The following is a 16,737-nucleotide window of genomic DNA, read 5'->3' as shown; positions in this document are numbered from 1 at the left end:
GAAATACAAAAAGTTTGTGGAAAATGAAATTGATGAAATTAAAAGATAATGGGCTTTTCCATGGAATTTTTTTTTAAAAACCCTTATATTGTGTCCATTAAGCATTTCCTGGGGAATGTATTTTAAAATGAGTTTCAGCAATCAATACGAGCACTTCCATACAATAGCTGTTGAACAATAAATGTATACTTGTACAAATAAGTAAAACATTTTTTAAGTAAAAAGGGATAGTATTTTAATAATGGTAAAACACTCAGACAATGTGAATATATAACAAAAAATGCAAGGTAGGGGAGATAGGAAAAACAGTTGAAAGCATTTATTCATCAAAATTATACAAACTAACAGTTTAGCATCGCTATTCTGATACTGATGTATGAGAGATAAAGTAAATGCTTATAATGACATTTTTTCTCTTTAAAAAACAAAATTCTAGGAGATAAGAATATAATAATGAAGACAATGTTATTTGAAAATAAAATAAACATTAATGAATTTAGATCAAATAGTCTGAACTCATAAAATACATAACATGTAACAACTCAGGAACTCCAAGCACCCAAAAGACATTACTGAAAAGCTATTTTCCCCCAAAAGGGGCAAAGCTTGAGAAAGAAAAGAAATGGATGCTCTGTTATAGGACAGAAAATATAAGATGACCCTAAATTATCTTATCATAGAAAATGTTAAAGAAATGATCAAAGACCAAAAGGACCTGGGAGCCAATGATTGAAGATTTGAGCATCAGTGATTAATCATTACAATAAACTGAAACCATCTAAATTCTAAGAGTTCATAATTAAACACAATTCATTCAGAAGTCACCTTCAGAGAATGAAAATGAATCCTTTATCTTGAAAACTGGTCATTAAATACATACTCTGCTTTTTCTGAATTATACTTTTAGCTACATATATACTACAGAAGAGGACGTGTCTTTTTATTAAAAAAAAAACCCTGAAATAGAAAATAATGAAATTCAAAGAGCACCCTTTTGCAGCCCCAATTACATCATGGATCCTTGGTGGAAGAACACCTAGTCTTGTCAATACAGTCAAACCTGAATCTGATCAAGCTCTAGATGCCAACAATTTAAAATACAGAGAACAAAAGCATGAAAACATGGGGAAAAAACTAACTTTTCAGAGAAACAATAAATCACTCTTTCAAAAATGTTCAGTGCATAAAATTAACAAAGTTTATTATCAAGAAACTTGAGTACTTTAGTGAAATTTTAAAAAGACTGTTTCCATTTTCAAACACTAAAAGATGACAATTCACAATAGAAAGGACACATATAAGCACAGATAATGAAAATATTAAATGCTATTAAAAGTCCATAATTCAAACTGCTAATTGCAATGTTGTGTCTTGGTAGAAGCAGCTGTGCAGTTCCACTTCATGAAATTCATCGCCAGTTCTCATGGAGACCGAGAAGCCTCAGGAAAGATGCAATCGTGTAATTTACAGTAATCAATGCTGACTTGCTGTGCTTACGCATGCACTATCACAGAAAGCACAAAATACTATTTACAGAGATCTTCAGTTTCTTAAAAACATATCTCAAGCATCTTTTAAAGTGCCAGCTACAGATATGCTATTCCCTTTAGCTTCTAAAACAAGTATGAGATCACATCCCAACATTGACCAGAGTGGTTATATAACTAACCGAGAGAAACTGGCAGTATGCTGCTGCTTTAGTGTAGTGTGTAGCAGCCTTCTTCTTATAAAGCTGAGCTTAGCTTTCACTGTACTACCAGCCGAACATATACTCCATTGCTTTGGATACAAGACTTTCATCTTTTTTTGGCGTTTGTCTGTCAGAAACAACCTATTTAAAAACAGACATACAAAAAAAATTGTTAGGTCATAATTATGTCATACCATAATTAATCAAGAATATAAATGGTCCAAACTATAAAATGCACTTATATCATTGAACGATATATTCAAAATATTAAGATGTGGTTTAAAATGACAACATCTTTTTCTTCTGGCAAGACAAATTATAATTCTCCTTAAGTGAGAAAAACAAGCAAAACACAAAAGCTGTCAGAGAGGAGGGCGTCAAAACAGCAGGAAAATAACAGCTCTAGAACGCTCACTAAAATTTAGGAGAAATCAAAAGACTAAAGTGCCACCAAGTGCCCTACTAAGGTACAGGTGTTTATTTCCTGAGCATACAGTGAGGCAAGTTCAGAACTACTAGATAAGTGGGGCCCAAAATATATTCAAGAACCCTCACAATTTTTTGGAAATAAGAATTTTCTTCTTTGAATAACGAGAGCCAGTCCATGTCTTCTTTTGATAACCAAAGCTGAGGTTCTTCTTTTGGGATATCATCAGATTTAGTCGGCCACTTATAGGGTTCTATTCCCTTGTGTTAGAAATGTTCCTTTGACAAACTTTTTTTTTTTTTCACTTGATCAAATGCTTTATTTTTAAAAACCATTAGGGGCTCATAGAACTCTTATCACAATCCATATATATATCAATTGTGTAAAACACATTTGTACATCCGTTGCCCTCATCATTCTCAAAACATTTGCTCTCCACTTAAGCCCCTGGCATCACCTCATTTTCCCCTCCCTCCCCCATGAACCCTTGTTAATTTATAAATTATTTTCTCATATCTTACACTGTCTGATGCCTAAGACAAACTTTTTATGTACACAAATATACCTGTTTAAACAAAATTAAAAGTAAAAGACTCATTTTTGGTGGGGGTTTTTTAAAACCATTTTATTGGGGGCTCATACAACACTTATCACAATCCATACATACATCCACTGTGTCAAGCATATTTGCACATTTGCTGCCATCATCATTCTCAAAACATCTGCTTTCCACTTGAGCCCCTGGCATCAGCTCCTCATTTTTTCCCCTCCCTCCCCGAAGACTCATTTTTTTACTTCAAGAAACGTTCCAATTCTGGGAAGGTGGTGGCACAGACCTATCATTCTCATTCTGACAATACCCCACAAACACAACAAGAAATAAAAGGAAATGGTGCTCAGCTTTGAAAGACTCTGAACTGGGAATGGCACAAGGCAGTGGGGAAACTGAAGACAAGTAAGAATCCACAAATCATTGAGTTGTATACAGTAGGTAAATCACTGCTATAACCAACCCTGTATCTCCTCCAGCTACATGGGCTGCCACGTGTTGTGAACTGGGGTAGAAAGCCCAGAACAAGAGTCTATTTGCCTAACCACCACAGCTCCTAAGTATACAGGCAAGACAACAAGCTTTTGGTTTAAATCAACAAGCAGACCTCTCTCAGGGTCTGTTTGAAGTGTGCCAGCATCACTGCCACCCAGAGACTGTCGGTTGCCAGTCTACTGAGAACTGCAAACAGCCCTTGCACTGGATCCTGTACCCATAAGCAGAACTCTGTCTGCCTCCCTGTACACCCACCCTATAGCTCGTGCCTCTGAAATCAACAGCACAGATCTCCCTGGTGATCGGTCTGGGTCCACCTGCTCCGTGTTACATTATGCACTTAGGATGAACTGCTACTGCTTTGTGGCACAAACTGGATATCCTAAGTCATACCCACAGTCAACATACTATGGTGAGGGCTTGCTACCAACCAAACTTTCCTGGGGGTCAATTAAAAAATGTGACTACCCTCCCCAACCTGCTGCTGAATTGATAGGATGTCCTAAAGAAGGTTCCATACAGTGGACTCAGGAAATTGGTCCCCTAAGTAAATAGGCACTCTTCCCTAAACCATCAAAGGGCCATGAGGTAGCTAGTTTATTGCGCCAAATTGGCCGATAAACACATGTGGAGTTAATTGAAGGGCGGAGAGATAAATGGCTCAGTGAACCTCGCCTATCTAGTTCTCTGGTCTCTTGCTTTGTGATGGTCAGACCAGCATGCAGTTGCCTTAGCCAGTCCCCTGCTTCAGCTGGCAAGGCTCACTTCCTGCAACACATCCCCAAGAGGAAACTGCATGGACCTACCCCGATGCAGCCGTGGGTGCTGGAGCAGCCATGTGGAGAACTCTGCCAGTGCTGAGATGCTTACACGTTTACTGATTCGGCTTTCCTCCTGCAGTTGGCATCATAGTGTGTGTTTTGTGAGATGGAGGACTTTGTGGATTGGTGTCGGACATATGTGCTAATGTTGGACTTGTGGACTTGGGCAGCACTGGGTAGGGATGTTTTCTTGAAGTGTACTTAAAGCTCTCTCTTATACATGAGTTTCTGTGGATTTGTTTCTAACACAGGCCACAAAAGTTCTGAAAGAATTAAGACAAATCTCCTGATGGTTCTTCTGGGGAACGCCAGCGCCTCCGCCTTCTGAAATGTAAGTAAGTTTCCCCTGAATGCCAGCTCAAATAAATCTAAGTAACCCCTCGAAGCAGAGAAGGAAATCCTGGGCAGAAGCAGGAGGAATATTCAGCCCCCAAAGTGGCTCACAGGTAGAGGTCTTCAACTAAACAAGCATGACTACAGAAACAAGAGGATACATTATCCGTCCCGAGTGGTGGAGGCTGCTGCGACAGCGTGTTCTCTTGTGTGTTTTAAGAGAGACTGAAGCTTGCAAAACAAGATCTGAATTTTCTATTCCTAATTAAACCAGGAAGGTAGAAGGAGCTATCACAGATAGGAAAACAGTAGGAAGATGATACTAATTTAGTGTTTCCAAGACTAAATCTTTATGGGAGGAGCCAACCTTGTCTTGGTCTATGGAGCAGCTGGTGAGTTTGAATTAGCAACCTGTGTAACACAGGTCCCTTATAAGGAAATTAACCTCACAATTGAATTATCGATGGTAATTCACAATTTCCTTGAGTCAAATGAAAATTAATGCACGCTATGCCAAAACTTAAGGGATGCAGAGAAAGCAGTACTCAGAGGGAAACTTTTGTCAATACATACTTACAGTAAAAAAGAAATAATATTAAAAGTCTAACTGGACAGCTCCAAGAATTACAAGAAGAGGAAATTAAGCCAACAATTACCAGAAGGAAGACAATTCTAAAAATCATACCATAAACAAATAAAATTAAAACAAAGAAACACAATCAATAAAACTAGAACTTTCATCTGTGAATTAAGCAATCAAATAGTATGATACCATAGATGCCCCAGCAATTCCACTCTTAGGTACATATGGAAATACATTAGAAGCAGAGCCTGAAAATGAGACTTGTACACCAATGTTCACTGTGGCACTATTCACATTAGAAACCATCTAGCTGCCCATCAACATAAAAATGAACAAACGGAATACAGTTCATACATACAACGGAATGTTGTTCATACATACAACTCGTAAGAGAAATGAAAGTCATGAAATATGCTACATTTAGGATTTAGTTAGAAGACATTCTGCTGAGCAAAATAAGACAATCACAAAAGGACTATGTCGTAGACTGCACTAACACAATGTAGACAAGAAAAGGCAAATATCTAGAGACCAAATTTTATTAATGGTTAGAGTTGTGAAGGGAGGTTAACGGTGATAGAAAAATCAGATTAAGGATATGGTTACACAGCTGATTATCATAACTGTGCACTGATAAAAAGCTGTCTAACATATATAAGGGCTTCAAGATCTTCATGGAAACTTCCAATTTCCCATGAATTTTTGGAAGCCCCTTTGTATTTACAATGACCAAGAACATGCACACACGCAAGCACACATACACACATACACATTCACTGCTTATGTACAAGAAATTAATTCATGGGTTCAGGTCCCTGAAGAGTTAAGAGTGATGATTTCAAGGGCATCATAGTTAACTGGCCTAATAACATATTTAATACTTCTGTTCTACCCCCAGTCCCTTGTGTAATGCCTGGAATGTTTAAAGCTTCCAAGAAGCCGTCCAAGGCAGAATGAACGACCTCTACTCACCTGTATTAACAGAAGAAGAAGTAAAGTAATGAACAGGAAGAGGATAGGGTTGTGTTGACCCCATGAAAAACTGCCTCCTTTGCCATGGGACCAGAAGGGATGGTGCCTGGGTACCACTACTAAACCACATCAGTTTAATCAAAATCCACAGAATTCTGATCAAAAGACAGAAATTACACAGCAGAATGTCAAATTATCATGAGCTCTAAACTTTCCTGAACAATGGAGGTTAGATGAAACAATTGTCCTGAGATAATTTTTAAACCGTAAACCAAAAATATCCTCTGAAGTCATCTGAAAGCTGAATAGCTCAGTTTAACTAGTGAAAGCAAGTGCTCCTTGAGCATCATTAAGAACTGCCTGGATGGAATCACTGACAACAGCAACTCAAAAGATTTAAAACTCAGGCGTGGTGAGTGAAATTAATGAAGGAGGAACAGCTCAGAAAAGAAGGGCAGGAATGGTTACACAACTTAATGAATGTAAACAATATCACTAAATTATACCTGTAAAAACTATTGAATTGATATATTTTGTTGTGTACATTTTCAGCAAAAATAAGTTTAATTTATGTTAACAAATATAAAAATATCCAAATTGACTAAATTTTAATTTTAAAATAGGAAATTCAAGAGTGTAGAGTTAAAAGGTTTCATCAACACAATAAACTCAAAAGGAAATCTTTAATGGCATATTTATCATTCCAATGAAAAAGAGTGCAACATGTTATATAGACTTTAGTCATTAAAGTACTTTCATTTTTTTAATTCAGTGCTTCAAGATACCTGATAGTCACTAGTAGAAGCTTTATACGCTGTAGTAAGAGGTCTCATGGTAGAAATCCTAGGAGTACTTCCAATTTGCGTTGGTGTACCTAAGGTTTTGATTGGTGGTGTAAAGGCTAGAGATGAAGATGATAAAGCATATCTTTCACTGTTTTCCATTACACTCTGGAAAAACAAAGATTAAACAACCCCTCTGTTTATAAGCACATTACATATGACCCAATACTATATCCTAGTTACAATGAAATGTTATTAAAAGAGGCACACTTGATATAATTAATCTTCCAAGTAATTTTATGCTTAAAAAAAATAATGTATCTTTGGTAGCTAGCATTTGAGATCTAACACTCAGCGATCATGCATCAATAACCTCAAATTTCCTAAACACAACTATGGGCCTACAAAGGGGTCAATTTACAAATATTTATGGACAAGAAGGGAAGAAAATAGTATTGGGGAAGAGATCAACATTTGAGTCTGATGCTACTTAGTACCCAAAATCAAGCTGAACTCACTGCCATTGAGTCAAGGCTGACGCATAGCAACCCTGTGTAGGTTTTCTGAGACTAACAGTTTAAGGGAGTAGAAAGCTGCTGTTGCTTTTGAACTACTGACTATATGAAACTGCAGCCCAATAAGGAACCACTACACCATCAGGGCTCCTATTTAGTATCCAGTAAACCCAAATACAAGAATCCTGCCTCTGCAAACATCTTTTTCAGCACATTAAACAATTACACAGATAAAATAATGAATTATAAAACAGGTACCATATCCTCTTTATTTATTAACATGCATGCTAGTACAAAACAGCACCTAGTATAAGGAAATTCATACGAAGTTATTCTACGATTGTTGATGATGCTCTTACAAGCCACAGACAAATGTTTAAATATGATTTAATACTTTTCATGATATACATACAAAATGCATTTTTAAAATGTTAAAATGAAAACAACTAACATTTCAGTCACTTAGACAGTATCTTTACAGTATTCAAAGAACAGAAGTGGCTAGAATGCAGACCGGATCTCACCTCCAAGAGGGCAAGTTACATAAGCCCTTAGACCCCCGTCCACTTATCTGTGAAACAAAGAGGTTGGACTGGATTGACTCTAAATTGTTAAGTCCCGTGATTACCAATCTTTGGCTTATCCTTTCCAAGCATACTATAAATATCAGCACATTTTACCATCAAAAAGGAAGCTCAGTGAAGCAAAGTGACAAAACCATTAATTTCAATACTTCTGATATGATCATTTAAATCCATGTGAACTTCTACTCTATATTAAATTATCCAGCACCTACAGGGTACACATGAGTCAACAAAAACTCCATGGCAGTCAGTTTGATTTTTGGTTTGGTGTCATTGTACAGTAAGTATTGGGCAGCAAGGAAAGCAGTTTAAAACCATCACTCTGTGGTGTCAGAAATCCTAAGTAGCAGTTCAACTTAGTGCTATAGTGTCCCTATGGCTAGGAATCGACTCAATAATAATAGGTTTGGTTTGGTTTTATCCTTAATACACTGAGTGTCACATGAAGATTCTGACATTTCCTATAAATGATAAAAATAAAAGGTTTCGTGCCTTCAATTCTTGCAAAGAAGCTCATATAAAGGGTTACTAAAACACAAAATGAATGGGAAAGCAATATGATTTTAAAATTAAGAAAGACACTAGGCAAAAATACTTTAATGACTTGTACAATCTTGTAACATGACACCATTACTACAGAGCCTGAAAAACAGGGTTCAGAGTTGACCGCCAAGTTCAAATTAAGCTACTCCCCTTATTATCAGCAATAACTTACTTTATCTATACATGGTTTTACACCGATCATGATGGACTCTCCAAAAATCCTCCCATCTTTACTTAAGGCTTTTCGAGCTTGTAGTTTAGACTGATAACGAATATGCATCCAATTTCCTGTATTAGACATCTGCAAAGAATATACATAAGTATCTTAAAATACATAAAATTTGCACATCATGAATTCCCATCATAAAACTTAAGTATATGACTATTAATCTACTTTTTATTTGGAATCCTAAAACAAATTGAATAATAGGGTTCAACAATATTCCTATGTAAAATATTTCAATAATCTCTATCACTCCATTAGAATAAAAAAGATGGAAAACATTAAAAGACAATAGATTCTTGTCAAAATATGTCAGCGCCTGCTGTGATGGGTTTTATAAAAACTATATTCATCAATATGATTTTGTGTAAGAGTTAAGTAAATAAATATTAACAGAAAAAGAGTTTATTATTTGTGAGTTATTGTGCAGGGCAAGTTAATTTTTTAAGTTAAAAAAAAAGTCTAAAAATCTCTGTAACCTAAGAAACTTACCCTATATCCTCAATAAAATGAGCTCAATCTAGAAAACAGTACTGTAATATCTGGCATAATCCACCTTTCATTGTGAAACTAGACTACTTCAGAAAAAGCAGTGAGACTGAAACGCAGTCTCTGGCTTATCTTGTGCTTCTACTTGCAGCCTCCCAAGGAAAACACTCTATCAGCACATAAAAAGAAAGAATATTAACTCTTTACATTAAAAAAGACAACAAGCATTAAGACGCAAAATTACCCTAATTCACAGCTTATCTTTCCCTCATTCTAATTCATACACTGAATAAAAATTAAACCGTACTTACCACATGTTTTAATATATTCCCGTATTGTGCAAATTGCAATAGTATGTAGGAAGCAGATGCTTGAGGAAACCTGTAAAAGAGTTGTCCAAATAGTCAATTCCCACAATAAGAATGCAGATTAGCACATTTACAAGTGTTTAAAGATAAACTGTCCTCAAATGTGCAGAACATTAATAGGTGATGATCCCTGATCATTCTGTTTCCTCTAAACCAGCTAACACTATTGCCTGGTTAAGCACCCAAAAGCAAATACCTTAAAATTAGTTTTTATTCAGCTATTCTCCACCTCTAGGTTCTACCCCTGAAATCTTAAAAAGTTCAATATTAGTTTTACAGCTCATAGAAAAGTTATGATGATGACATTTTATATATAAGCTATACAGTTGTGTCTGTGAGTGTAGGTGAAGTATGTGTGTTTGTGTGTATGTGAGAGAATGTTATCATAAATAACTATTATGCTATGTTTATTAAAAGGCCAAAAAAAACCCTTCAGCTATAAACATATCTTTATACTCAGTATCACTTTATTGCAATATAATGCATTAAACACATACTCTATAGGGCAGAATACAATTTGCCCCTGCAGGTTTCTGAGACTATAAATCTTTATGTGAGTAAAAAGTCTTATCTTTCTTCCACTGAGTGGCTGGTGGGTTTGAACTGATGACTTTGTGATTAACAGCTCAACTCATAACCCACTACACCACCAAAGTGTTCCTAAAACTTAAAAGTACCAAAATATAAATATTAGTAGTAAGGTTTTTAAATGAAGGGATTAGCAAAAATACTTCAAAGTAACTTATCTGATCACTCATGGAATGATTACTACACCTGAAAAAGAAACATACATGGAGGTAGACATCCAAGTTTAAACACTGTCATTTCATAAGTGGGTAAAATGATCTAAACAACAAAGAAAAAGGACAGATGGGGGAAAATGAGAAATTGACACCAGGGACTTAAGTGGAAAGCAAATGTTTTGAGAATGATGAGGGCAATGAATGTACAAATGTGCTTTACACAACTGATGTATGTATGGATTGTGATAAGAGTTGTATGAGCCCCTAATAAAATGATTTTTTTTTAAAAGAAAGAAAAAGGAAATCATGAAGCCAACGTAATGGGCATACCATATATACTCGAGTATAAGCCGACCCAAAAATTTCAAACTAAAATACTTTGAAATTTTTTCAAATTAAAAATTTCAAAATATTTCAGTTTGAAATTTTCGGGTCGGCTTATACTCGAGCATATATGGTAAGGTAAATAATAGAGCTGAATGTGAGCTTTCTTTAGAACAGAAAATGTAATGAGAGCCTGCGTTTTACCAAAGTGGAATCACACACAGAATCAAGAAAGATACACTGAAAATAAATAGCAATAAGTTATCAATAAGAATAATAAGCAATAAAAAATAAGCTGCGTAGAGAAAATTATAGAATGGGACAAAAATAAGGATGAGTTTTCACTACATACATGGTTTTTGTATACATTTTGAGTTATTAAAATTTTAAATAAATTTCAGTAACCCTTATGGCGCATTTTTTTCCTTTGAAACATTTTTGTGCTAATGTTTAAGGAAAAAATATAGTAAGGGCCAGTATCGATATGGAAAATTATTTTCAGAAGCCAGCCTCATGTGGAGAAGAGGACAAACCACAACGGGGCGCAGTACAAGCTTTTGGAAGATGTGAGAAGTAGTTTAAGTTGCTGAACACAAAAATGATGATCTGAAATGTAAGCTCGTATCCAATTTACTGTAAACAGTTTTTAAAAATAAAGAAGCCTTATGTAGTGTAACTAATCTTGTCTATAACTCAGTTTTCCCATGCATAAAATGAAAGAGGATAGAAAAAAAAATCTCTAAGGCACCTGAAAACACTTTTGGACCTAAAATTCTAATCAAGGTGCATCTATGCCACCCTCTGTTTCTACTAACATCCAATATTATCTTGTTAATATTCAAGGTTGTGTGACTAAAGGCACCAAAGCTGTTAGGTACTGAAACAAAGAATTTGAATAAATTAGTTCACATGTTCACTGGAAGTAGAGAAATAGCCATTAAAAAGAGGTGAAGGGTGTCCTAAGTTTTAAAGGGGCAACTCTGAGTAAACATCAAGCAACTATGCAGCAGAGAAAAGAATGTGGAAAGAGGTAAGTATAAATAATGAAAAACTATTGAGAAAAAAAAAGGCAGCTCTCGGTAATGATATGCATGTTAAGAAGTCAGGGTGATATGTATTAATGTCTACAACTTACTCTGAAATGTATCCAAACAAAAAGAAAAATGCAAACAGAGCAAACTGCTACCTGCAAAATCAAGATGGTAGGTACGTGGTATTTGCTGTCTACAACTCCCAACTTTTCTGTATGCTTGATAATATTTATTATAAAATGCTGGGGCAGAACTTTTTGAAAAGGGTAAATGATAGAATCTTACCCAAACACAGTCACCCAAGTGTCATCGAGGTGATCTTCTGATGTCAAAGAATCTCCTTGAGTATAAAAGGGATCCAGCTGGGCAGGAGATAATGTAGTCTTTCGTGGCTGGCCAATATTCGCTGGACTAAACATAGCTTGACCTGTAGTAGTATATTTGTAGGTTAGTCACCAATATAAGCACCCTGGTTTATTTTAACTCTCATAGCTCATTAACTTGAAGTGGGAAAAGGTATGTAAAGCTTGGCAATTACACAATGCAAAGTACGTAACTGATCAAATAATAATTTCACACTACCACACAGTCTGAAAGGAAGTCATTAATTAGTGAAATAGTTTATAGTTTTTGAAAACCTGTGTTACTTTATTATTTATCATAAATTTACTAAATATCAATTTCTGGTTAAGCTTATACCAGAGCAAGGTTAAGTCAACCTCACAGATTCCTATTGTACTCATCTTCCAAGCCTACAACACTCATCAGGGCCCCTCGGCCTAGTAAACTTTAAATGACTCGCTCGAAATGTCCTCTACAGCATGGTTCCAAACTTATTGTTCCAGCGTCCTCTAAACAGCATCTACCTGAGTCCCTAACCTATAGTTCCAGTTTTCCTTTACTTGGGTCATTTCTATCTACAATGTCTGCTCCTGTTCTTTGTAGAGAGACTACTTTTTACTTCACCTTTGTTAACATTAATTCTCAATTAAATATGAAGCAAGTGTCTATTCCAGGTATTATGGATACAATATTGAACAAGATAGACCAAAACAAGAAAAAAATATGTATTTTCTAATTATGCCCATCTCTGTGGAGCTTAATTTCTAATGGAGTTACTTAGTATGTTTTAAAAAGGAAAAAGAAAGGCTACATTGTCATCAGGCTACATTGTCAGTTGATTCCCTTTTGTAGTTGACAGCGTCCTTAAGTACAACAGAACAAAACACCAGCGGGTCCTATACCATCCTCACAATTGTTCTTATGTTTGAGCCCAAAAATGCTATAGAGAACAATAATAAGCATAGATGAGCGATAAGGATACGGTAAGTAAATGGACTACTCTACCACAGAGCCCGTTCCAATCCATACCAACTCTGTAGCACTGCTCCAATTCTGGGTTTCCAGAGGTGCCATCTTTACAGACAGACAGCCACATCTTTCTTCCACTGAGCATGGTGGGTTTGAACTACTGACTTTTGATTTGTAACCAAGCACTTAGCAACTGTGTCACTTGAACTCTTTATACATGTGTATAAAGGAGTGTAAATGAATGAAAAACAGATGCAGCAAAGTTTACATTGAGGTGCCACTAGAGCAAAAACCTAAAGTTGGCTGGGGCAAAATATTCTAATTTCTGCATAAATGCATATTAGGCAGAAAAAACAGTAGATACAAAGGCCTGAGAAAGAGCATAGAAGAGACTCTCCATATTTTTATTTTAATATTTTTATGGGCTTTTTGAAGCTTCATTGTACTTGCTGTTGAAGTTATATGGCAGACCGTACACAGCCAGGGGAACGGTTTGCACAGAGGATGGAAGAACTGAGGTCTGAGCAAGTAAGAAACGAGAGACGCTATCATAGAAAGGTAATAAAATTTCAGAGGATGAAGAAAGGGCTGAGTAAACCATTGTGACCATTTTGGTTTTCACCCTCAAGCGAATTGGGATATCACTAACAATTTCTGAAGAGTGACATAAGAGGACTTAAAATTGTGAAATGATAATGAAAGCTGGCATTTTAAGTGCTTATTCTATATGTGTGTAATTGTATTCAATACTAACGACCCTATAAAATAGGTCTTAACAGTGGTTCCATTGAAAAAAATTAAGAAACAGCAAGGATAATAGCATCCAAAAAAAAGTTACCATTCCAAGCTAGGAAATCTGAATCCCAAGCGTGAGCTTTTACATAGTGATCTAGTTAACCGATTCACTGTTAACAGCAGAGATTGAACAAGTACAGTCCAGAGACTCCTAGATCCTTAAGACTTTCTTCAAGGGTCAAACTATTTTAATAATGTAAGGTTCATTTGCTTTTTTCACTTTCATTCATTCTCTCATGTGTGTACAGTAGACTTTCCCATAGGCTATTTGACAGGTTTCACAGAATTCAAATCGAATGCAAAAGCAGATACAGGATTTGAGCTATATTTTTTAAGCCACATTTGATATTTGAAAATCAGAAAATGTCACTCTTCTCACACACACACACAAATGTTTTCTTTTAGAAAAGTCATTTTTCCAAAAGGTTATATTTTCATTTATTCTATTAAATATTTTTTAATTTTCTGTTTTAAATTCTAAAGCACTAACTAGCTGTAGTGCACATAAACAAAATATTCTCTGGTCTTCAACTTTAAGAGTTTAAGTGTGGAAAACTAAGAACTGGGAAGAGTGTATGCAGATAAATTCTCTATGCTTAGGATTCTCCTGGAGGGAGGCCTTTATGTTTGCAAGGTGGAGATGCAGCCCAGTTACATTCTCCGAACTAAAGCTGTTCCCCACAATGTCTCCCATAATAATGCCATTTTTAAGGTGCTGCTTGGAAGCACATGGTTGCTACTACATGTGCTTGAAGGTTAACTACTGGAAGGCTGTCTGCCTGAAGGTTGTCTGCCATGAGAGCAATCAGACCCTATTATCCGCCTCACCCTAAGTAGGGCCCACTCCCTTCTGATAAGGATCATTGATTGTTCCCCCATTCAGGTGTGGAGGCTGGTCCCCCAAATGAAGGAATCAAGAAACTGAGAAGTTTGAGAACTACCTTTTAATAAGACCTTCTACGTAATCCCTGTTCCTTTTTATTGATTTCTGGAAGCTCTCTGCTCAGCACAATCTAATTGTATGCTACTTTGCCATTTGTCCTTAATTTCCCTATTGAATCAAAAACTCACTCTAAGTCATTCCTAAGTGTTTACAGTCAAATAAATTCCCCAAATTCGTTTTTCCGATATGCAATTCTGGACAGAATGAAGGGGAGGGACACATAAAAATGCTTCCACTTGTCTTTATGGGAGATTTTTTTTTTAATGGGAGAGCTTACAATGCACATTAGCATATTAACAATTCTCAAATGTTATTCAATAACAACATATTTATATAACTTCATTTAACTCAAAATTCCCTGTGCTTAATTTTTACCCTAAAAAACGCACATTTTGGTAAATGTTGATCTTGTGTCAAGTGCTTCCTATAAGCTTAATAAATGCTTGACTAACAGGATGAATTATAGGAAGCAAGTCTATTAGGAAATGAATAATAAAGCCATTTATTCAAATCCAAAACTGAGATGCAAAAAGAGTTACCTACTGAGTTTTAATTTCCTATTCATGAATATAGAATGATTTCCTCAGAGTCATACAAAGGAAAAGCTTTCATAATAAAACTGTTAAAACACCAAAAGGGATTGGAAAGTCATTTTCAATTTTTTTATTTTAATAGTTCTCAAAAAGCCCATTACCCAAAAAACTAACCTAAACAGTCCCCTAAATGTAGGACCCCCTCCAAAAAAAACTATTATTGGAGAGATAATTTTAGTCTAGTTCTTGGTGTCTCTGCTGTTTCAGAATGAATTTTTTAAAAACTTCAATGAATAGGCAGAAAAAATAGCATACAGTATCTTGCCTTTGTGAAGGTAACATAAAAATGTGTTAGAAACCAGAACTGCACAGAAGACCAGCATTGCCAGCCCTGAACCATTTGCCTTAGGTAAAGAGTATCAAGTAGTGGGAAGACAGGAGCTTTGTAATCAGCTCACATCGTACTTCTATTATTAGTGTCAGAACTAGAGCGCATACTTGAACCTCACTTTTCAAATATTTTAATAAGGAAAATAAGTAGGAGAGTGGTAGCCAGCATAAACTTATACTATATAGAAAGTACATCCCAGATACTTTGAAACTATTCATATTTAGTACTATAAGTGATTTATGAGAGAAATTACCATCTGCATTTTACAGAAGACACACATACACACTAGCATAAACGGCAATTTAAGCATGATATTGAAGAAAATAGTGATAAGTTTCAGAAAATACACATAAAATAAATCCAGTTGCTTCTGAGTGGAATAAAATGAATTTGGGATCATTTCATGTCTTACAGAAGAATCTGACATTTATATATTTTATAATCTTTTTTTACATTATTATGTCTTATAGAACATTTTGGGTTTTTAAAAATAACTGACACTATACAGTAGATAATTTAAAGCATACTAAACTATAAACATGCTATAAAACAATGAACACCACCACCAACAAAACAAAACCCACTGTCATGAACTTGAATCTGACGCTAAGCAATCCTATAGGACACAGTACAACTACTCCCTAGGGTTTCTGAGTCTGTGTTTCCAAGAGCAAACAGCCTCATCTTTCTTCTGCAGAGTGATTTTCTCTTACAAGGTTTGAACCTCTGACCTTGCAGTTGGCAGCCTAATGCCACCCACCATGGCACCCGTCACTACAAAAGCATTTAGTTGTGACCTTTTAGAAGCAGATAACCAGGCTTGTCTTTTGAGACACCCCTAGTTAGGTTCGGACCATCAAGTAGCCGAATGTTTACCTGTTTCGCCACCCAACGATTCCGATGCATTTAATAGGATCAACTATTTCTAAAATAAAGTCAATTTAAATGTGACACCCACTTTGACAAGTAGCAAATATTTTTAAATGCTTTGTTCACGGATATTTTAAACTAACCAATTACTCCCTTAGCAGGTCTGCAGAAAACATCCTTATATAAACACCATCCTTAAATAAACAAGTTTTTATTACAAAGCCATGCCTTTAACAAACCACTGACAGTAAAAGGCATTCTGTTTTAAAATCTGAAGTCATCTAAACTTTATATTTTGTATTACCATTAAGAAGGCACAATTATAAAGGAAGAATGGGTAGGAAAGAGAGAACCGATTACATGGAACTGTGTATAACCTCCTCCCTGGGGGACAGACAACCGAAAAGTGGATGAAGGGAGA

The 16,737-nt window shown here is 35.7% G+C and overlaps 1 protein-coding gene across 2 annotated transcripts in view; it reads right to left on the bottom strand.

Annotated features, from left to right (window-relative positions):
• Positions 1-209: 209 nt before the first annotated feature.
• Positions 210-16,737, bottom strand: part of NUP35 (nucleoporin 35) — a 37,136-nt gene continuing 20,608 nt past the window's right edge. For both annotated transcript variants that reach the window (XM_004701475.2, XM_045296178.1), the window contains exons 5-9: positions 11,759-11,900; positions 9,319-9,388; positions 8,468-8,596; positions 6,657-6,821; positions 210-1,831 (exon numbers count right to left, since the gene is read on the bottom strand). In XM_004701475.2, the coding sequence (XP_004701532.1) occupies positions 1,754-1,831; positions 6,657-6,821; positions 8,468-8,596; positions 9,319-9,388; positions 11,759-11,900 (584 nt within the window). In that variant the 3' untranslated portion in view covers positions 210-1,753. The remainder of the gene's footprint in view (positions 1,832-6,656; positions 6,822-8,467; positions 8,597-9,318; positions 9,389-11,758; positions 11,901-16,737) is intronic.

Source organism: Echinops telfairi, unplaced genomic scaffold, assembly GCF_000313985.2.
Source record: "Echinops telfairi isolate 266 unplaced genomic scaffold, ASM31398v2 ScPeMD7_3;HRSCAF=10, whole genome shotgun sequence".
In the NCBI taxonomy this organism is placed as follows: domain Eukaryota; kingdom Metazoa; phylum Chordata; class Mammalia; order Afrosoricida; family Tenrecidae; genus Echinops; species Echinops telfairi.
Note: the sequence above shows the minus strand (reverse complement) of the source record. Positions and strands in the feature narration are given on the sequence as shown.